This window comes from Sphaeramia orbicularis, chromosome 5 (assembly GCF_902148855.1).
Source record: "Sphaeramia orbicularis chromosome 5, fSphaOr1.1, whole genome shotgun sequence".
Taxonomy (NCBI): domain Eukaryota; kingdom Metazoa; phylum Chordata; class Actinopteri; order Kurtiformes; family Apogonidae; genus Sphaeramia; species Sphaeramia orbicularis.
This window is the reverse complement of record NC_043961.1, coordinates 28,134,839-28,159,117: the sequence shown is the minus strand read 5'-3', so window position 1 is coordinate 28,159,117 and position 24,279 is coordinate 28,134,839. Positions and strand designations below refer to the sequence as shown.

At 38.4% G+C, this 24,279-nt stretch overlaps 1 protein-coding gene across 1 annotated transcript in view; it reads right to left on the bottom strand.

Moving 5' to 3' along the window:
* LOC115420156 (low-density lipoprotein receptor-related protein 1-like) overlaps window positions 1-24,279 on the bottom strand; it is a 113,103-nt gene that overhangs the window by 76,365 nt on the left and 12,459 nt on the right. Inside the window, 3 exon segments of the mRNA XM_030135398.1 lie at window positions 638-757; window positions 5,892-6,029; window positions 18,458-18,580. Coding sequence (XP_029991258.1) covers window positions 638-757; window positions 5,892-6,029; window positions 18,458-18,580 — 381 coding nt within the window.

Below are 24,279 nucleotides of genomic sequence, written 5' to 3'. Positions count from 1 at the left end.
ATTTTATTTGCGATGCCACCAACTTAGGTTTTTATGGCCAATCCTTTATTTACACACAAGTCCAAAACTACCCAATGTCACCATTGCACAACATGAGTTACAGCGAAAATGAGCATGTTAATTACACTTGCATATGTTTATTTGTAGATTACCACATCTGGACTTGACAGCTGGCTGGCATTTGTACTTGTATAACTGTTTATTCTAACCACACATACAGTCATGGAAAAAATGATTAGATCACCCTTGTTTTCTTCAATTTCTTGTTCATTTTAATGTCTGGTACCACTGAAGGTACATTTGTTAGGACAAATATAATGATAACAACAAAAATAGCTCATAAGAGTTTAATTTTAGAGCTGATATCTAGCCATTTTCCATGGTTTTCTTGATAATAACCAAAATCACTTAAGTTCTTACATCAATAGCTATGGCATCGTACTGCCAAACACAATGCTTTTAGACATCCATGTTTTCTTTTCTGTCTGTTTTAGTCACATGATACACACAGGAGTTCGTACTTGATTGCATAACCATTGTTTTTGATGACTTTTGATGGTGTAATAATTTTTTCCGCGACTGTATTTAACAGGATGTAATGTTGAATAAAAAGTGGTCAGTACATGGAGAAACTCACCCTTGCAGGTCTTTCCGTCTTGATTGATCTCATAACCGGTCTTACAGTAGCATGCAGGCCCTCCTGGAGTCACCGCACAGTGTTCCTGACATCCCATGAGCGAGCAGTTGGAAATATGCTCTGAGGGAAGACAAGATGTAATGTTTAGGAAAACACCAGAGAAGGCACGGAACAGGTCCCTAGGACACAAGATGATTCTTATGCATCTGCAGTTCTACCAGAAGGTGGATTTGAGCATAATTATGTAATAATCAACTCAAAATACCACTATAAAGCCACAGATTATACTGTGATTATTTAGGTTTTATCCATGCTGCTGGGTACTATCTGGCAGTGCTTACAGCATGCTGTAGGTATCAGAAGTAGGTACTGCTCAAGCTGCCATTGGGCCACTTCTGCTGAATATTTACAGCTCAGCAGGGTGCCGAGGTGCACACATACTTAACGTGTGTAGCTAAACAGCTGTTGTCATATTCATCCTAACAATGACAAACATCTAAATAATACGTTAAAATATCATAAAATAACAGCTCGGATACTCATCAACAAAACATCAGGACTTTTGAGAGATTTAATCTAATGTAAGTGATTTTGTGACTGCATGCCAGCAATTCAGACAGTGAGGGCAGTATAGAACTGACTCTGAACACAATAACATCTATTTAGCTATTATGCATCAGTAATGACAGTGATGAGTTCAGAATTGGACATCCCATTACAGCTAAAATGGATCACAAGTGGACAACAGTACGACAGCTGTAGAAGTACATTATTACAAAACACATTACATATTTTGGTGTTTTGGCAGGATTTTAGTCTGTACCCATTTTACAATCACTTGTTAGAGTAATGCTTTATTCCATCTGCCACTCTATTTAAATATTTCCTTGTTCACTAAGCATTAATACATTCACAGAAATACTTAAATCTATGTCACTTCCTCAAACTGTTGCACCGTGAATTAACAAAATCAACCAAAACCTTGATCAGCAGCTGACTCGAAATCTGAATAATATAACATTTTTCACTCCTGTATTGAAAATATATAGCGTTTTCAAAGAAATATATTGTTTTAAAGGGGTCATCTTTTGCTAAACCCACTTTTATTAGTCTTCGGTACATTTATTTGTGTATTTGGACCCTAATAGATCCAAAAGTTTGAATTTGAACCCTCCAGGTGCAGCAAAGCTATCTTTATATTCATTTTGGCAAAAGTCGAGTGGATTTCTACAACCCGTTTTAATTGCTTCTAAATTTGTTACGTCTATAACTAGTTACGTCATGACATTTGCACATATAAGGTTAAGACTTCTGACGAACATTTCTCCGAGTACGCCTTAATTGTTTGTCAGCAGCAGCATTTGTAGTCCATACTGAAAATATGTCCAACCTTCACAGCCGACAACATGGAAGGGGTGGGGCCTGACGTGGCTCATGTGCATTTAAAGGGCCAGCGCTCAAAACAACTTTTCTGGTGTCATGACTCAGAAATAGGGTTGAAGATGGACCTGTGGAGTTTAATTAATGAAGAATTCAGACCCAAGCATAGCATTTACAGTTTATGTAGACCACAGGGAAATGTTTTAAAATGCATAATTCCATTTAAAAAAAAGCAAAATATCAATCCTTTAATTGTATGTGAATAGGGAGGAGGTTCTCTGCTGTATTTATGCTCTGATTAATATCTAATAGTGGGATGCCAGCCATTGACTTTCATATGTATGATACATTTAGCTCAAAACACTCCAGAATTTGAAGTACTGCCATAAAAATGTGACATTTTTGTGTGTGCAGATCAATAAATGTTATGCCCTTTGAAACTGCTAAGTGATGTTAAAGCAGAGGTGAGTAAAATCTATAATAAAGACAACAAACCTTTCCCCTCCACCCATAATCAATACCTTGCTGCTAAAATCTACCAGCTCCAGGGCTCCACACACTTGATATAGAGGCGCACAAACACAGCACACCACAATCACACTTTCCACTCAGCTGACTGGAGCATAATGGAATCTCAGCAGCATTTTCAATGGTGTATTAAATCCTGTGAGATACAAATCAAGACACAGTGAGTCACAGTCAAACAGACATAGCCATGTCAAACCATGCTGAGATCTATCAGTCACAAGTGATTCACTTTACCCAGAAACACTCGCAGACAATTCGCACTAACATAACACCTCCGGGGAGAGATGAGCAGGATCGAGAGCCTTTTTTTTTTTATAGCGCTACTCTTCATAGTTTAAACAAACAAAAGCCCAAAATATAAAGTTGACCAAATGGTATTTTTAAATCAAATATTACGTTCAGATTCACCCTGAATTGAACAAACAGCTTCAGCCGCTTAGAAAGAAATGATACGAATCAGCCCATTTCTCTTTTGTTGCAATCTGTGCTATTATTCATCATCATTTTGTTCCAATATGCAGTATATGAAGAATGAAAACAAGTTACTCCACTGAACTACTGCCAAACTCTATACAATACAATAAATACTGCAGACAGGCAATAAGTGCAAAAGTCTTCCTCCAGAAGCTTTCTGGGACAACCACAGTTCAAATTACAGACATGCCCGGAATTTTCCAAAACAAGTCTGAGCAGCGAACAACTGAGATGTGTTTAGAAAACCAACATGGGCAACAATGTAAACAACTTATCGTGACACATACCACAAAATATTTATTTTGAAGAAAACAGAAATAAATATGCTGCTTCAGGTCGGAAAGCCAACTACATATATCAGTCCAATGGCCTCTTACTAAGACACTGAAACCACATGGGAAAAAGGAGATGTCAAAGGAGAAATGTAAGTTATAGGCACATATGCACTGGTTATATACACACAAACATGTCAGTGCCTAAATTAACTAAAAAAGAATTCTAACAGCAGCAGTGTTTGAATGCTTTTTTTAGTGTCATCAGGCAAAAATGTCATAATTTCCTTTCATTACATGTCAAGTTAAGTGGATTTGCAGGAGAAAACAAGAATTACACTCTTCTATGGACAGACTGCAGAAAATATACATGATGACAGGAGGTTTTGGCCGCTCATACATAGTTTCAGACAGGTCAAAGGTTTAACTACGAGATACAGCTGTAATTACCCAGCGCTGTTAAGATTCAGCGGCTGCTCTACTCTGTGGTGAGACACAGAAGCTTGGAAAAGTGGTTTCCCTTTTCCACAGCTGTCAGGCCATCTATATTTATATTTAGTCTTTTGGTTTGGACTGAGAGGAGACATCTGCAGAAGGACAATGTGTATTTTAAAAATGCACTTGCAGATTTAACTATAAAATCATTACTGAAACTTTTCTTTCTTTAGAAGTTTTTCCATCTGCCTGTTCCTGGACCAGGTTTTTCTGTTACTATGCAGTGGGCATAGTACAGACACACACACACACACACACACACACACGCACGCACGCACACACACACGCACACACACATACAAATTCAGGTCAAGTCTCACCTCAAAGTCCAACCAACCTGAAAATGCATAAAAATTTCATGTCCATTCCTATGCCTCTCTGTGTGTTTCTTTAATAAATATTTCATCCAAGCTGATTTTTAACTTAAAGTGTAGTGAGAGGATGAAATGAAAGATATGGAGACACTGGAGCCCACCTAAGTAAGGGGAAAGAAATACAAATTGACTCTCAGGAGAGGTATTTAATTCCAAATCGGTTGGCATTTATAAAGACTAAAGATTGAAGGTGATTTTTTTTTTCCTCATATCAGGAACACAGATCTGTCAGCCTCTGCTTTGGCTGCTTCATAGATCATTATAACGAACAGTGTTAAATCACACATACCAAGCAAAACAAGGGTAATGTATGCTTCAGGCATAAATGTTGCAGCAGTAATGATGTCCACTGGACATTTTTAACATTTATAGTCTTTGTAAGGCTTAAACCACCTAGGGTGTACCACACAGTGTGGTGAACAGTAACTGACTATCTAATAAATTCTTCTGCAGATGCCTTCCGAGACCAGCCAACAGAGGAGATCAGGGCTGTTTTAGTTCCTTTTAGACCTTTACCCTTTGCTGTCATCAGATATCTATCTGGTCAAGCTGTTCTGGTCCCTTGCACAATCTGGTTCTACTTCTCTTTTTGTGTGATCAGAATATTTTAGGAAGGGGCATTACATTTTATAAGATCGTCTGTAATTTCTTCCTATTTTCTGGTTTTGAGAAGACAGCTTCCCAATTTGATATAAACAGAACAAATGAATAAATTAATGAATTAACTTGTCTTTTATACACCCGAGTTGGATGGACAGATCTTTTTACACGCAGACTGAATCATTGGTATTCTTTTATTTATAAATGTATCCTAGGTCTGCTTGCATCCTATTCGGTGGTCTACATTTGTTGGAATGACTTGAATAATTACAGTCTCCGGTCCCAGGATCTGTTATCTTTACAGGTTCCAAAGTCAGAACAGAACTGAGAAAGAAAGCTTTTAAATATTCTGCTCCCACTGCCTGGAACAACCTACAGAAGGACATTAAACTGAAGGAACTGGCCTCTTTTAATACTTTCAAAGTCATTTTAAATCAGTGGGAAAAGGACAAATGTGGGTGTAGATGTTTTTCCTATTGATTGAATTGGGTTCGGCTTTGAGATGTTAGTGAGGAACATTGTTATTATACTTTTAGTACCTTTTAACATAATGGTGATGTTTCATATGTATGTTCTTATCAGTTTTAAGTTTGTTTTTAGTACTGACTTTCATTATGTTTATATATATTAGTGTGGATGTATGGCTGTGATTTCCATTTTGTGTAACTTCTGCTGCTGCTGCTGCTGCTGCTGCTGCTGCTGCTGTCTTGGCCAGAACACTCTCGAAAAAGAGATTTTTAATCTCAATGAGCTTTTTTTCCTGGTAAAACAAAGGTTTTAATAAAAATACAGAGAGTCAAATAAACAAGCCCTTTGTGAACTCTCTTTAAAAAATTACTTTATAAAAATATTTCATCAAAGAAATGTGTAGAATACTATAATTTTAAATGCATTTATTACAAAGACTTCTCTGTTATGGCACACTGTGAGGATTTCAGCGGTGCAATATCAAACATATGTGCAAATGATAAAAAGAACATCACAGGGCCCTGTCACGCATAATGTTCGAACAATGTTGCACCTTGACAAGATAAATGATCAAAATAACATGCATTACAATTTCCAGCTCTTCCCTACATTTACATTCAGCCTGTGATACATGAGTCTAAGAGCAGCGAGGATGCCTAATACCTCTGCAGTGTGGTCCCTCATCCCAGCCATCTGTGCAGTCTGGAACCCCGTTGCACAGTTTACTCATGTGGATGCACAGCTCTGTCCCTCCACACTGGTACTCATTGGGAGGGCATCGTGAAACAGTACTGTGAGGACCTGAGAAACACAAACACAAATATTGTTAGTACAAAATGGAAAGGCTGCATCTCAACTAAAGTCTCTAAAATGGTTCTTTCTGCTCGACTTTGCAATCAGAGCCGGCTTCAGCAGGCAGACAAAGTGGATACTGAAATTGCTGTGCGTCACCTTATCTGTGCACAAAGCCTTGGCAGTAGCACTCCGACATCTCTGTTATAAGCAGGTTTGTTTGGAGTCATGAAAGCATATTCTGCACAGTACTAGTATGTGTTCAAGATCGACTAAGATTGATTTTACCCATATCCCCGCCTCCCTTTTGTCTATTTCATCTATCTTGTCTCCCTTCAATATAGAGCAGAGCAGAAAAGCTTTAAAGTCCATTTTTAGAAAACATTGCCCTTTCATCCTGCCACTGGTGACAGACAACAGGCAATACGTGCAGCTGTCAACATATTTGTCAAACCTCCACACTGCAGCAAGAAGAAAAACACAGTAGTAAACCACCACCTACGGAAACCTTATAATGACTTTTACTACCTCTAGTTTGAGTGTCTTCTCGTCTCTGCCATCTGCCCCAGTGAGTGTATGACAATATTTGTTCGCTAATATTTTTAGATGACATTACTGTGATCCCATCACAGATCATAATGAGTCACTATGCATGACAGGCAAAACCTGGTGTCAAACTGTGCGGTAAACAATCTGGGTAAACAACGGAAACAGGAAATATGGCAATTCCAAAAAAACCTTCATGCTTGAAAAAGGCATCACAAATCCATCAGCCAAGTTTATGTGGCGCTACATTGACTGACATGCTAAATTTCCATCTCCTCAAAGCATCTCCTCAATGCTGAAATGGCCACTATTTGTTTTTAGCCAATTCATTGACCTTTATACATTCAACTCTGATAACTCTGTCACTAAGAGCCTATCCACTTTTACAGTATATGTTATGAACACAATCTTTGTCTTCTTCCTCAAGGCACCTAATATCTAGTACTGAGGTCTCGAGTACTGTGGTCATCTATCTGTGGTACTTCAATATAGGGCTGGATGATATTGGAAAAAACTGACACTGCAATTTTTTTTAACCCTGCGATTTATATTGCGATATGAAAAACTACTCATAGGGAGCTGCGTGGTGCGGACGTAAATGGTCAAACAAATTAGTTGTGTTTCCTCTCGTTGTGTCGACAGGTGCAAGGCATTATCGACACAGAACACATCTTTCGGTATCATCCTTCTTGTAGCCGAAATAATTCCAGATAACTGACATTGCTTTTCTTTTTGGCACCAAGTCTTTGTTTTCGGTGTTTTTCTCTTGTTTGTTGCTCATTTTTCAATGTTGTTACCAGCGACTCATTCCCTGTGTAGGGGCGTGGTCTGCTTTGGTAAACTGATTAAGGAATGAATGTGATTGGTAGATTGCTGCGCGCAGTGTGCCTCAGGTACTCAGGTTGAACTTAAATGAGAACACATTGAGTTAATTTGCCTACTACATTGCAGGACCTTGCGACGTGACTATTGTGCACACGTACATTGCGATGATGATGCTCAAACGATATATTGTGCAGCTCTACTTCAATACCTTACATAAGAATTTCAGTCACATCTGTCATCAAAATAAATAACCACACTGAAACATAACATTAACTAGAAGCACTCAGAGAGCACAGACCTCCACCAAGGCAGATCAGTGCCCCACCACCACCATCACCCCCACCCCCAATCACCACCAAAATTTAATCATTTGTACCTTGTGCCAGTATCAACATTTCCTGAAATTTTCATCCAAATCCGTCCATAACTTTTTGAATTATCTTGCACACAGACAGACAGACAAACACTGGCAAAAACATAACCTCCTTGGCCGAGGTAAAAAAGAGAGACTGCACTATGTCACACAGGATTAGCCATTAGTTATTGAGTAAGGCAGTTGGGTGGGTCAAAATATAGTGACTAGTTCATAAATATGTCACAGTCATTATTCACAGTAGCATTTTGCAAAGTTGGGAAAACATTTTTTATGACATATTGGGGCAAAAAATGTAAAATGGGGCAACAACTTATCATCTCTGTTCACCTTTACCCTGCACACCATCTAAGATCCTGTTCCTACTCCATATATTTGCTTTTAGGTATGGCTTTAATTTTTGTTTTTCACACACACAAAAACAATCTGATCTTGACTTTAGTCATCTTTCATCTTAATCCTAGCTGTTCCTCTCCCTTGTTTCCAAATACTAGTGCTTTCCCCTTCTCATCCATCACAGATTTACATTCATCTTTTCCACTTGCCAACTTAACAGGCAGAACCACAAGGCAGAAATCCAAAGAACCATTGTGGCAGTAAAATTTGGCCACCGGGGAAATCTAGCAGGAACTACAAACACACCATTATCCAAGCTTGGACTAGCCAAATGACTACCTTCCTGTCATCTACAGTGTGCAGGCATTTATGCATCCCAGAGGCAAAAGCACCGACAATATGCAGTCAAACGCCAAAGTACGGTATTTGCAAAGCTAGGACTTCCTGGGAAGGAAGACATTTTCATTTTGGGCACATACATGTTTGGTCAAAATAGTCAACACCGAGATACTGAATCTACACAGCTGGAGACTGAAATTGGAGGAAATACACCGCTACAATCCATAGCTGGACACACATGGCTCTTCTCCTTAATGATCTTATTACTGTACTCTTTTTCTTGGATAAAATTTTCTGCCTTGTGACTCTGACCAGACTTTCCTCCACAAAAACACTAATGACTCAGCAGAGCTTTGCCCTTAGATCCAGCCAGTCTATGCGTTGCCCAGAAGTCTGCTCTGTATGCCCCTGCTGCTGTCTCCACTGTCCCTGTGATCAGGCTGTGAGATGGCAGATGACCAATAATCCCTTCACAGTCATTAGATTCACTTTGGCCAGTGCTGCTCTTCTGAATGGCATCCACTGGTGGGGAGTAATGGAACAAAATACAATTTGCTGTATTTAGTTACAGTTACAGGGTAAATAGGTGGTAGTTAGAGTACGGTTATAATCTTTGCCATTTAAAACAAAGCAGAATATTTACACAGTGTATACACACATGAGAGGATTCAGTTATAATCAACAATCAACCTGCATTGTTATTATTAAATCTGTTATTGTTATTTATGCTCTATCTTCTCCCTCATTTCATGCTGTGGGAAAACAGAGGAGGTACAAACTGCCTTTAATGCTGTTTTATTTTAAGAGGATTAGTTCAGGGCAACAAATGCACCTCAGAAACAAAGCGAAAACTTGTTTCTGAGTTCCTCGTGCTGCTATAGAACTGTAAATCCACATGTATTTTAGTTTTGTTGCATTCTAATGTGATGCTAAGAAAAACAAAAGGGTTGCGGGAAAAATGGGTCTTCATCCTTTTTGTCAGACAAAATGTCACACTGCATTTGTGTTTCCATATACTTACAGCTTACATCTCTATAGCAAGTGTTAAAGTATATTCAGACAGACTAGGTAGCAGTACTGTATGAATGCTGTGTTTATGCACAGAGCTACATCTAGTAATAATATCAGAAGACAATGTCGAACTAATCCAAAGTATTTAAACTGTAACATTCACTATGAGGATATGTATCTCAGCAACATATTTCAAACACATTTGAAGGTAACCCACCCAACTTTGATGTAGGTCAATTTACTCTATTTACATATACATTATATAAAGTTGTTCAGAAGCTTACACTATACTATACAGCCCTGTGCTAGATTTTTGTCAGATCCTAAATTGGACTTTCTTTGCTCTTCCTCTTTGTGACTAAACTACAGACATTGAACTATTAATCAGTAATTCCGCAAAAAAAAAAAAAAAAAAGGCTTATGCAACTCTGGCTTCTTCTTTTTCTATTTCCAATAACTCATTTTTCTTCCTTTTTTCCTTTTTTAATTATGACACATGAACTTTATTGGAAACTGATCATTGCACCAGAGGCCTCATCCCTCTGAGTCCATGTGGAAAGCTAAACTGTTGCCTGTTCCTCTTCCATCTCCCTCTCACTCTTTCTTTATCTCCACCCTTCATTTTTCCCCCAACATCTGTTGACCCATTTACGGTAAGTGTATAAGAGGGAGGGTAGTGTGTGGAAAAAGAACATAGAAAGAAATAAAAAGAAAGCCAGAGACAGAGAGAGAGAAAGGGAGAAAAAAGCAGAGTGTAGACACAGAGGACTGAGTGGAACACCTCATCCACAGGAAGTGGACAGAGCCCCACAAGGCTTCATTCTTGTGCAAGCTGGCAGCGGTCGGCAGGACTGCAGTGGAAAAGGCATTGCTAATTTGATTTAAACAGGGTCCTTTATTCAACATTCCTCTACTGTGAGTGAGCAAGGTTAGCAAGCCCAGAACTTCTTTAAAAAGATTTCTATTTGCTTTCTTTCCCTTTCACCGAAGCCATTGGCTAATTTATTGTTTATTTGTGAAATGCTAACTTGTCAGAGAAAAAGATCTATACTGGCTTGTTGGACGGATTCAGCTATTCTGTCCTGAAGCCCAATTAGATCTTCCAGTGAAAAAGGAAAAAGATTCTGGTGTCTCCATCATCGACCCTCACAGTCTATCCTTGGTACGGTGCCAATGGGTAAAAATTGAGGCTGAAGATTTGACAACTTTTTTCCGACGGAGAACTTAGATTGACCAAGATTTTTCCTAGGTTCTTTTTTCTTTCCACCACAGACGTCACAGAAACGTCAGCAGATACCCCGACAGATCTCACTTCTTCCACAGGTCTGCATGGCTAAAAAAATCTATCTAATTTGCAGGCACACACAATTAGGAAACTTAAAGGTTTAGTGTGTGATATTTCATGAGGCCTAGTGGTGAAGTACAGTGGACACTAAAAACACAAAAATGAAAGAACCTCATTAGAGTTATTCAGGGATTTTAACTCTGGTTCAAACTCAAACATAATAGGTGATGGTAATTCATGTTGACACCAGCTGCCATACATCATAAAATGTAAAGAAAATGAAGAAAAAATTTCATTCCGAGCTACTGTATGACATGGAGAGTCCAAGTACACTCTCTCTGTAGATCCAAACAGGTCATTCTAAGGTAATACGATCTAACTCTTACTAAAATATGTATCTATAATAGTTTGCTGTCAGTCGAAATGATACTAACGTGATGAATTCATACTGTTTGCTGTCAACCACGAGCTCTAAACACAAGCCTTTCTTCTCTGAGCTTCAATCAAAGCGGCATGGATTTCAGACACCTTGCACGAGTGGAGTGTATAAGCCGCAACGCATAGAAGCAGATCACATGTGCTTTTGCAGAACGAGGCGGTAGAAGTAAAGAGTGTGGCAAGTGGGCACAAGAGAACTAAGGCTATTGTTTGGATCACACAAATCGGCTGTAGCATTTTACAAAGCAGGCTGAGCTAAAGTGTTGTAAGCAGTGTCACGTGTAGACCCTGATCTGAACTGTGGACGGCCACATGAAGGCAGATCAGAAAAGGTAGCAGCCACAGGGCAAAGGCCAGCTGGTTCTTTCTACATATGTGCTTTCCTTGGTTCTTATTTCCTGTAAAAAATAATTTAAAAAAACCTTACAAATGTTTAATTTTTAACATATCTTCCTTCACATATTAGACTTTGAAGATTATTAAATGATTAATCTCATAAACTCTCATTATCTGTGTCTCCAATCCAGCTGACTGAGAAGCTAAAGGAGTCAAAATGTAGCCAAGGTCTGGATCAGACTGTCCCTGAGCCCAAAGCTCGTTAGGCTAACGGGATTTTCCATTCACTAATTCATTCTTCCTCTATATGCTATTCAACACGGAGCTTATTCAAACAAAAACAAAAGCACAAACAAATTACAAGATGCTGCCAGTGCTAAAGCAAAACATACAAGGGATTTTATGTGAGCCAGAATGAGTTCTATTACAGACAACAACAACAACAACAACAACAACAACAACATGTCTGCAGCCTTTGTACTATACTTAACTAACGTCATTACTATTCTGAGCATATAAAATGATGAATTAAACACATACACATATCTGAACTTCTGCACAAATTCAACTAATAAGCATCAAATAATGTACTAAAAGCTGCTGCTACTTTTTTATATCCAGATACAGATGAATAATTTAGTGTTGATCCATAAATATCCCTCATGAATAAATTGAGTTGTACCAGTTTGCAGCCAGCAGCTCTTAATGACATCCTAGTAGTAGACTTCTCTGACCATCGATGACTATGTCCTCTCAGACCAGTAGGCCTTTTCTGTGATGCTCTTGACCCACATGACACATTCTTGGATGGAGTGTCCAAATCCTGACCCAGCAGCCCTGAAGCACCCCTTTGACCTTCCTCCTGTCTGCCCTGCCAAAGAAACAAAACTCCACGCAACTAGGCCACAGCACTGAAAATAAGAAACGACAACAACCAGGCTTCATTTAGGCTAAAACAGAAGACAGGGGCTAACATATGAATGTGTATTTTTGATGCAGCAGCTCAACACAGCCTTGTCAAATCTACTGGAAGAGGCACAGGAGCCGACACAGTAACAGTAAGCATAAGGTAAGAATGGCTGCACCTCAGCCCCATTTATTTCTGACAGCTTTCCTGTAAACACTTCACTCTCCAGGTGTAAAATAACACATTAACCTGCCACTCCAACGACACCGGTGGGTGCCTCACATATGTTTTATTTTCAGCTACCTGGACTACATTTGTCCAGGCAATCACATGTCACTGCAGCGATGTTTCTATTCAGATTAATAGCATGCATTAATAACCTTCTTCATCCCCTGTGACACACTTGTGCCCTCTGTGCACTTGACTGCTGGATCTTCAGTGTCTGGCTCTGCTCGCCCCTTTTCTTCCAAGATATCAACACCACATTTTCATTCCTTCCTGGGGGGCTTCTGGGGTGGCTGGCAGGCTGACAAGCAAAGCAGGAAGGCTAAATCCAGCTCTTGAAAGCACAACAAACTAAGCCTTCTCCAAACACAGCAGCACCACTGCTCCTCAGGGCACAGAAACCACAAAGCAAACAGTTCTATCAGTAAAGTAAATTGCAATATTCATACAGGACAACACCATGATATACAATAAACAAACAAAAAGATTGCTTATAGATATATATCCTGCACTAGCATTATAGGTATGGATGTATGGAAGACGAAATACAAAGTAAATAAGTTCATTTACCACACACATCTATGTTCTTTAACTTACGCATGAACAAACTATCTCTGTGTTTTTCTTTAACTCAGATGAAAGAAAGAAAACAGACCTATTTTCCACTGAATAATGTTCTTATGGAGCTTGTCTATTTCTGAAACTGAACAGACTCATTATTTAATTCATTCACCTTTTATTTCTTCACAATAAGCTGCGGATTAGCTTAAAACTATTAGGGTTGTGCAACATTTCCTTGTAAAGACGAGAGGTGGAGCCATGTTGCTGCTACACTGTGACTAAATACTTGAAAGGCACTCGGTTTGGCTTAAAGATCTTAGCCAGAAAACAAGAAAATAACTTTAATCATCACAAATTAAACACCAAGCCCCTCTCTAGACAGTCATTTTCAGCTGTTGCATAGTGCATTAGAAAACTAATTCAAAGGACAGACAACTAATTATCGCATAGAAAAACAGCTATGCAAATTACAGGAAAGGCCCAAGGGGGTCGGCGAGGAGGATGAGAGTAATCGTCATCATAAGAGCTAAGAAACCCACGGAGACAGAAGTTAAACATCCACTGTGGTAGACAAGCTGTGTGTTCAATAATGCACTCACATGCAGGATGTAGTCATTTATTACCATTACTAATCAGACACAATCTGGTTTACAGGAACAGAAAGCAAGAGGATGCACAAGGCAACACCAGGTGTTCTGCACCTGTGAGTATATACAGCACCACTGGGAAGCAGGATGGGAGCCTCAGTTAAACCTATTATCATATTATCATTATTCATGTTTCTCACCAACCTGCATCATAAACCCCACTCTGTCTCTCATCTTCTCCCAGGCTTTCTCCTATTCCCCCCAAAAGGGTGCCTCTGGTGTGCACCACCCCCTCCTCTGCACAGAGCCTGCTGGGATTACATAATGGTCTTTTTAAAATTTAAACCCATGACACGCTTTTCTTGGCTGAACACAGGCTGGACTTACTTGTCCTGCTCCTGAGGGTTCCAACTTTGCTCTCTCTACTGCTCTGGTCGCAACACAAACCGATGGCAGGTGGATCACACTGGCCCCCTCCCCCCTTACCTTCATCACACTTATGACAAAGGAGATAACAAAGGAGAACTGAGCAGGCTCTACAGTGGTTCTCTGCTAAAGTTAGATTTATGCCAAGTAAGTTTACAAATCAATGGGCAAAAAACAAAACCTCCAATCTGCAAATTTTTTGATTTTGAGTTTTCACATTAAATGGTGAGAACAAGGATGACTCCACATTTTCACTCTATCTGCAAGATAATCCTGCCCTTTCTTATGACATGTAGGTCACTTGACAACAACAACAAAGACCATACTACAATAAAACTAAACCATCAATCAATCAATCAAATTTTATTTATATAGCGCCAAATCATAACAAAAGTTATCTCATGACACTTTACATATAGAGTTGGTCAAAACCAGACTCTAAGCCAATTTACAGGAACCCAACAGAATCCTCCAGGATCCACGTTTTTTTTGTTTCCTGAAAAAAAGGGATTTTTTTCAGATAGGAGGTTTTGTATTTTGGCCATCGAAATGGTTTATAAGTAGGTTATTAATTAGGCCGTAACCATTTAATCATTACTATGCTGGTATAACATTAAAAAAGGTCATGTTGTTAGATAGTACCATTGATTACTTAGCGTCTTTGGCGTCTCCATCAGGCACTTATACTTATCAACTTCATCTGTTAATACTCAAAACCTTTCATTTATGATATCAAATCATCAGATCCATTCACTAAAGCTTTGACATAACTGCATTTTACAGTTTTCAGAAAGTACCCCGTTTTGACAGTTAATTATTTATTATTTTACGTTTCACAGAAGGACGAGATAGAGTGGGCTAAACAACCAGCAGAGTTAATATTTAGTGGAATATATATCTTAAAGGCGCAGCAGTCATTTGATCTTGCCCAAAAGAAGAAAGCAGCGTGAATTAGTGTGAAAACGTACTAATAATTGTTTTAATAAGGACTTACAATGTGATACAAACCTAATTAATAAGCTCACTGTAACTATTTATACACTATTTATACACACATAAAGCTTCTATGTGAATAAGCATATTGCAAAGTGGTGCCCATACTTCTTATAAAATATAAATACTGTGTTTTTTTCATATGGTATTACGGGCATACTACCTCATATAGAGTTTATAATAAAGCCTATTTTATGTGATATAATGCTTCGATGCATGTCTTTGTGTTGGGAGTGTTAGAGAACACTGTTAAAGCATGGTGCAATTTATAAGAAAGGCCTTTTATTCTAAACACGGGGGGAAAACAAAGCCCGTGTTTATAAAAGAGCACAGGCTGAAATCCTGGTCCATGCACATGCACCCACACCAACTGCAGGTTCTGGTAGGAACAAGGTGCTGGGAGGCGACTCTTTCATGTTGAGCAGGGGTTGTTTTCCTTGACATGTTGATAATTATCTGGACTGGGTGGTGGCTGCTTTTAGGAGACAGTTGCAGGATAAAAAAGTTTGCTTCCTTGTTCATATCTGAACAATATAACTTGGGTCAACTGTCTGGTGCATGACACAGCTGATAAAAAATGAACAAGGATAACCATAACAATAAACTCTACAGATCTTTCCTGACAACTGCTGATGGTCTCTATCTGCTGTGGGCAAGAAGGGCAAAGATAAAACTCACTGTATTTATTGTCATTTCCTTTGATAGGAGCCAGGGAGACGTACATTATATCATGACCGATTATGTTCTGCTCTCTGAAAGTGGCTGTTACTTTAGGGTTTCATCTCCTAAAAGGCTAATTGCAGCCTAGGTGGGACCTGTTTGTAAAACTGGCCTTATTACAGGCCAGAGGCAGGGGACGTCACTTCAGCATTACCCACTTCCTGTATTTGTTTCCAGGGCACACTCACTGCACGTGGGAATACTTCAGGACCCTAATAAAGTCCAGAGCCTAAAGAGATGGCAGCTCTAAAGCTGATCCCAATGTACCTGGAGGCCAGAAATGACCTGAAATATTCTTTGCATTTATGTTTGTTATATGGTTTTCAATTGTTCATTGGAATGCAGATCAAAGTTTTATACAAAGGTCATATGCCCAAACAACCATTTTGTTTTTGTTTTACTCTGTCAGTATCCCTCTATGCCAGTCTGACCCAGCACCCCAGGGTACAAAGGACATCATTGTAGGGGTTACACAGCGGGGCAAAGCAGCTGCACTGGACAGTGGCTGACTTCACTGGCAATAGCCAACACCCCAACAAAGGCCACTGTGAAGCCCTATCCACATGAGTGAATAAATAAACCTCTCTCATGCATCTTTTAACCAGAAGCATCCGCAAAGTGACTTCACAAAGACCACATTTATCACAACAATAAAACTATACATGTTACTGAATATATGGTTGGTACAGGCTACAGTTTGGGATACATCTCCATAGAATTCTTTAATGATAACATAGCATTTCAGCCTTCTTTCATTTGTTACAACTTCTACAGCTCATACAAGTTTTTAAAGTACCCAAATCTGGATGAGCACAAAGCTTCTCTTCGGTAAACTACATATGATGAGCCGAAAATCTGCCAATTGAAATTAGATCCTTCCAGTACTCTACGGCATGTTTTGGGCAGCAAATCCAATGGTTTTGGTCTCATTCCAAATCAGATTTGGTTTTTATTAAATATCTTACGTTAAGCAGCATCAAGAGACAGGAGGAAGAAATGCAACAGAGGGTAATTTGTAATAATGGATGCTGAATCCCTCTAAAATCATTCAACAACTGGAAGCTCCACACATCATTTTTATGAAGGAGACATGTCTGTAATTATCCCACCCATTTAATGAAAACTAAAACTACAGCCTAGCACTGAGCTCTGTAATAGACGCACAAAAACAGCAGCTAAATGTAGACACAGTAAACTTTTATACTGTATTTTTTATATGTATTTTTCAGCTTTCCTGAACAATGATTTCATCAATCTGAACTTTAAAAAAACACAAGATAAAGACAGGCAGTTCACTTTTCCACATTAAGGCAAGGGAAGGCTGTTGTTTTTGAGATCCTGGCGTCAGTTAGAGGGAGAATCATGAGACGGGGATGTAGTCACTGTTGTTTCTGTCCCAGATAGAGACACGGAAGGAGGTTGGCCCGCAGATGAGAAGGGGGAAAGAGCAGGTTGTGAAAAACAGCAGGTTTCTCCATTGCTCTGGGCGAGTCTCTAATGACTTCCAGACCAGCTCGCGCTCAGTCTCTGCGTCTAGACTGCAGCTACAGCGTTCTACCACGGCCCCCCAGCCCCATACCCACTCTGTACCAGTCCACCCTGCCCTCAACAAAGCAGCATGCACACACACATATAGTCACTCTGCCCCCCAGCCAACCCTGGCCCTCTGTTTACTTAGAAAACTACAGGCGTTTCAGTCTAAAAGGCTGACTACAGAGACACGCTGCTTTCATTCTCTCCCCAGGGATTCAGCCTCAAAGTATCTGAGCTCTAATGAAGACTTTGAAACTTTCCTTTACTTCGATTTGGCTTTGTCTTATGACTGCCACTTATGTTGCTCTGAATTCAAAAGGAAATCACATCTACTAATATAAGACAAACTTTGTAAATCTTCAAATTGGGCATGACAGGACTGTTTCATTGCAGATTGACCTTTTTCTGCAAGCAGATAAGACATTTCATTGTTTCTCCCGTCTTGGCTATGGTCAGCCAAACAGATCTAATAGTCCATGAATTTCAAGTCTGTCAGCTGCTTTTAGAGTCTGTTTGCTGGGATCAAACACTGCAGAAGCTTATTAGCATACCCTTGATATTAGAAAAAAAGGCATTTAAAAGCCAACACAACAGGTTTCAGATTCATTCAGAATCACATTTAGAAACTGAGTCAAGTAAATAACATATCCTGCACAAAGAGCTTAATACATTATTTAATCCATGGAGCAACCTATCGAAAACAATTGATGATTTTGTAAAAATGTGCTAACTTACAAAAATCCAGTGAGTTTAACTTATTTGCTGTATCTGATCGCTGAAAGTCCTAAAATTCTTTACTACGGATGCTTAAAATTATATGTTACACTTAGAAACCTACATAAGTGGAAAAGTATTTCCTGACCAGGTTCCAAATATCGACTTCGTACAAGTCAGATGCAGCAGATTTCAGACAGTCAGGTTACACAACAAGGTATCCCACAGCATCTGGACCCAAACCAGCAGACTGTTTTCAATCAGTATCTTTGAAAGACTTACAGACATCAGGCTCCTCATCAGAGCCGTCTGGACAGTCCTTTTCTCGATCACAGCGCCAGCCTTTTGAGATGCACGTCACCCCATCTTTACACACAAACTGTTTTGGGCTGCAGGTCTTTGGGGCTGAAAAGAGATAAAGAAAAAAAAAGTGAATTCATTAAAAGATTGCTGAAGAAAACAGTGTCTTTTGTGTCAGTGATCTATTCCTGAGGTCTCATTAGCAAGCATGGCCTGTTATGTTGAGAGTCAATAGTGGCCCTCACTGGCCCTAATTAGGACCCGGAAAGTTACAACTCGATGAAGGGAAAGAGAATGACACACCAAAAAAAAGCAAACACACACTCTCACAAGCCTGGAAATGCATTGAATGAGCCTGATGTACTTAAATATCCAGGTCAGTGTTCCCAGTCCTGCATCAGTGCTGGAAGGAGCAAATCAAAGAACATCTTGTTCTGTGAATTGCCCCTATATCATTTATTTCCCCTTCAACCCAAAAAGAAAGAGAACAGGGCTCCAGTCGCAGCCAAACTAGAAAATATATTAAAATCCACATTAATCCGAATCAGAACAGCACATAAACAACAATACACACACACACATACACACACAGCAACAAAGCTGAGTCAACTGAGGGCATTCTGGGAGTTCTTGGAGTGTGCTGCAACAACAAACTGTTACCCTGGGACTTGTCTAACATATTTTGCTACAAAATATATAAAACACAGTTGGCAATTGGACTGTCAGAAAATAAAAAGAAACGAATATGGAGACTAGTAGATCCAAGATCCCGACTCTATGACCCATACTCTAGACCACTTACGCTACCAAGATTTCATATTGTCTATAGATGACTCATTTGCTAAAATGTCTTTACAATGATGTTTTTGTCACTGGTCAAGTTTGTATATGAGCTGCACTAAATGGAAATAAGCATTGGGACACCTTGAACTCATGTGTTTCATTGCTAACCAGGAGCTGGAGGCTAAATAAATGTCGTAATCTAATTTCTAATTGCAAATAATATCATTGCAATCAAACTTTTTATTTCATCTTTAGGGTTAATATTATTTACATTGTCATCTATGCTTATAAAATCCTTCTGAGTTTATTTTTGTTTAATTTTGCTCCACATCAGCATCATTTTTTATCACTCTATTTCTTGTAGGTGTTCTACATGTAGGACATAACAAAAATATCTTGAGACAAAACATTTTTTAAAGTTTAAATCCCATTTAAATGGTACCATTCACTCATGTGTTTATTAAAATTTTATGAGCCAAGAAAGTCATGGTTTATAGCAAAGGTAGTAAAAAACATCCAATTTTGTGTTCATTTCACATTGCACATGATACACCGTCAAAATGGCCACTACCATGGTACATTTTATCTAAATCGTCAAGAGTGAGGTGAAGAAGGACTAAAAGAGGCAAAAATGACTACAGTCTGGTCATGTTGATGCTGTAGAGACCTCCTAAACTCTGAACAGATGGTGGACAGACACAGATACAGCCCTGTGACCTTCAGGTGTGCAGTCTCTCTAACAGTATGATACTTCAACAATTTTACAACAAACTGTGACTTGTTTTACTTGTAGAATCATCTTTTAAACTGACAAACATCATAAGTGTAATCGATGTCATAATTCAAGGGGGATTAAAAAAAAATTGTCTCTCACCATTGACTCAAATACAATATTTTACCGAAACATGATCCGGTGGGGCAAAACTGGAAGAGGCCAGACTTTGGATCCCTATACTGCATGTTGACTATAATAAAATACTTCTCATGTCTAAGATTTCATAATACTAATTATTCAGTGAGTGTAACTACTAGTTCATTTAATTTTTGTTAAAACATTTAGTATTAGCACTTGAGAAGTTATGTCCTTACGCTGATTTACAGTTCAAACATCCTCCAGCTGTATAATCTGAATAAAAATGTATTCTGAATTTACACTTAAAAGAATCGATATAGTCTGGAAAAAGCTAGCAAACTTTGAAGTAGAGGTCGACCGATGTGGGTTTTTCTAAAGCCGATGCCGATTTTTAAAAATCTGGTCAGCCGATGGTCGATATCTACAGCCAATTTTTGAGGCCAATATTTAAGGCCAATTTTTTTTTTTTTTTAAAGCACATCGACCATAAAATACAATTGAAACACTCAGATAATTAAGATTTTTATGCAGCAATGTAAATGAAATTATTAATACGGACGATATATCAGTCTACCTCTACTTTGAAGATGCCTGAAAAAACTCCCACTTTTCGATCACAGCAGCAGAGCCAAAATGTGGGCAGCATATATCACAGAAAAGAGCGCTAGTGCCTCAACAAAATACAAAACAAATACACTGTTTTCATTAAATATGACTTTCACTAAAATAACTTATTATAACAAAATCAACACCGGACCAGTTGACATTTTAAGAGCGCAATAGGCGATCCTAGACTGTAAGAGGAAACATGATAAAGTTCAAACTTAGAGTGTTCATCATCAGGCTGTGATTGAAGTGGTGTTTTTATATCGCATCAGTCAAAAGGTCTCCTTATGCACATTTCCTTTTCATACCTTCTGTCTTCACTGGCTTTAAATTAAATATCAGCAGACTGTGGTTATTCTTCCACCATCTTTTCATAGCTTCGCTTCACTGAGTCAACCCACCCACCTCAGCTCTTGGACGGGAGCACTCATTTACATATTTTATGTTATTTTAAAGAGTGGGTCTGGATGAGTATCAACTCTCTCCTGCATTTTTTTTTTCTCTATGTCAGCTGCTTAGGTCAGAATTTAAAGTGCTGATTGGAAAAGGCAACCTATAGATTAGGACTGAGGGAAGCAGACTAGGCTGGATGATGGGATGAAGCAGGATAAACAGGATGACAGTATTTACATTTAAAGCTAGCCTCCAACTCAAGCGGAGAACGGATTCTTGAAATGGAGCTCAACCTAAATACCATGAATTCAACCTGACATATTGCTGCACACATTCACACACTCCCCACTTATCCTCCTCTCTGCACTGCCGGGTTCAGTCAGTGTGTGTGTGTGCAGCCTGGTGGGTTTGTATATACAGTATGTGTGTGTAATGGGGCGTCTTTCTCTCTGAAGCTTGTGAATTATTCATGAAATTCAACCAAGCTTGTATTAAAGTGTTTCCTCTTTGCTCCTCATCCCTCTTCTTTTGTGCATGTGTGCATGTTTATTTGTTTAAAAGGTATGAACACGAGTCATAGCAGAGGCAGCTAGTTGTGGTGCGCCTGTCTATTGTCTGTTAGATCTTAACATGCTTTACCTCAGCGTGCCGCCAGCTCTGTTTCCAGGAGACTCAACTACAAGATGCTGCTGACAGAAAATAAGGAGCAGAGGAAGTGGGTCAGGAGGTTAGCTAGCTGAAGGTGAAGACAGGCTGCAATGAGGGTGAATGTAAAGCTGAAAGCAGCAGCTGTAGAGGGAGTGCACAACCCCACCATTAGAGGCACTCAGAAAATAATTAAAGGTATAAAGTGCATCATTTCTTCATTACAGTGCATAAAACTGTTTGAAATGGGTAAAAATAATTAAATCTCAATTTTACCTAATGCCCAAGCTTCATTGAAAAATACTCTTTCTTTATTAAAACTACATGTGATATATGACTGGACAAATATTAACAATTAAAATTCTACAAGAAAACAGGTTGCAATTTTCAGTGTTTGTTGAGCAAAAATGTTCTCTAAATGAACACTCTTGATTTTGTGATTTTTCACCAATTTCATAAACAAAACCTTGATTAATTGAATGAATCCAAAATATTGCCAAGGCCTATTTATTTGCTGTGTTTTGCTGACTCCTATAAATTATATCATGTATTATATCATATGTTAATAATGTTAGAATTCAGGGAAATCCTTTATTCAATTCAATGTAACAATTTCCTTCAATTCTTGTTGTATTCTTACAAAAAGTTACTTTCGGCTATTTTATTGGAAAGAAATTACATCAACACTACCAACATTTTAGCAGACAATTAAAAATATACCTAACGAAGAAGATCTGTACATTGTGAAAACTGCATTTCTGTTGCTCTTTTAGGTTAAACAAAAATTGCACAGATTTAAAATCAATTACAGAAATGCAAAAATTTAAAGATCATTAAAAGAGTGCCATCACATCTCAAACTGTGGACGATTATGTGTAAGTAGTGATAGAATAGGATGTCTACATTAGTTTTACCGAACGGTTGTGATATCAGGCGAAGTAACTGTGATTAACACAAAAAACTGCTGTGATATGATCACGTAATAACTGTGACATGAATATACATCAATAAATATAATACGAAGGGCACTTGGAGAGTACTGATCTTCAACAGCAGTCCACTCATTCAGTCCTCATTCTACATTATTTTAAACCACAAACAAACCACAAATTATGACCGATGTTGGAGTCGGCTGGGACCACTTTTCTTATTTCTTATTACTTTTATTGAATTTCCCTGAATGGGTCAATATAGTTAATCTCTTATCCTCCTAAATTCTATGTTACACTAAGGTTTTCCAATATTCAGAAGTTGAAAAACAATTCCAGCCTCTGCCACTTTTTATGAATCTGTTCCCACAATAAAATAAAATTCTGCCTGTGTCAGGTCTTTTAGATCCTCATCTGCAACAGTTCTCAGTATCATCACATGATATTAAGAAATGTATTTGACATCATCAAATGTCTTTTGGTAGTATTTAGATTGGCAAAATGAAATGGAAAAAAATGACACTGTGTATTTAAATTGTAACCAGACCTAATGCAGTCACCGAGATCAAAACCCCAGTGATGTGTGCAATCATTGAAATAATTTAATTAGGAAAGTATCTATTGTGATTAATCATAAGCAGCAAATTTCAATAAAAAAAAAAAAAAACATCTGGGATGGCCATGGATTCTCAGATGTTAAACCTAAACCAGTAGATTTAATAAATGACACTGCTTAAGTGGAGATAACCTGAGGATCATCTCTATGGGAAGACAGACTTAATTTTTCATCTTTCACTACCACCTTATAAAACTATGCTTTGGCGTACTCTTCCATCCTAGAAATATGTCTTTACCATTTTATGACATATTCCAACACACTGAAGGTGCAAGTTTCTTCAGAAATCTTTAACTGTTATTTTGCATTACACAAGTGGAGGTTCTTTTGATCTTTTCAGACAATATTCCTATTCATATTTTTGTCCTTTTTCTTATTAGAACTTCAATTGACTGTGGTCTTTCAGGAGTACACACTAAATGCTTACAATAAAATTAAAAGCACATTTTAGAAGCATAATTTCAGTGTAGCAAGAAAAGGGATAAGACTGAAAGCCAAACCTAACGATTATTAAAAAATAAAAATATCACAGAACTATCGTTTATCTTCTGGAAATTGCTCGACAGAAAGCGGTTGATTCATTTGCAAATGAAGGACAAAATCATGCTTTAAACAGACATTCAGGCCTATTCTGAATAACTGAAGGCCATATGAATCGCTGGCCTTCATGCACTCATATGTTCATTTATCTGTAAGGAAAACAGTGTGGATGAAATGTGTGGAATGAAAAATATGACAACAGTGTCCCATCGCTGTTTCCTAGAATGTAACACTGTTCATTGGATGTACTTCTCTACATTTGACACTGGGAGAAGGTTTTTAGTGTCAATGCTTTACAACTTATCATACACTTTTCCTTCATTTATTACTTATGTGTGTATTACATGAGTGAGTTTGGCCTGTTACGTCTGTTTGTTTAAGGCTTTTGTGATCTGGTGCCGCAGTATGGTGAATCTCATATGATTTTCTTTGTTGGTTC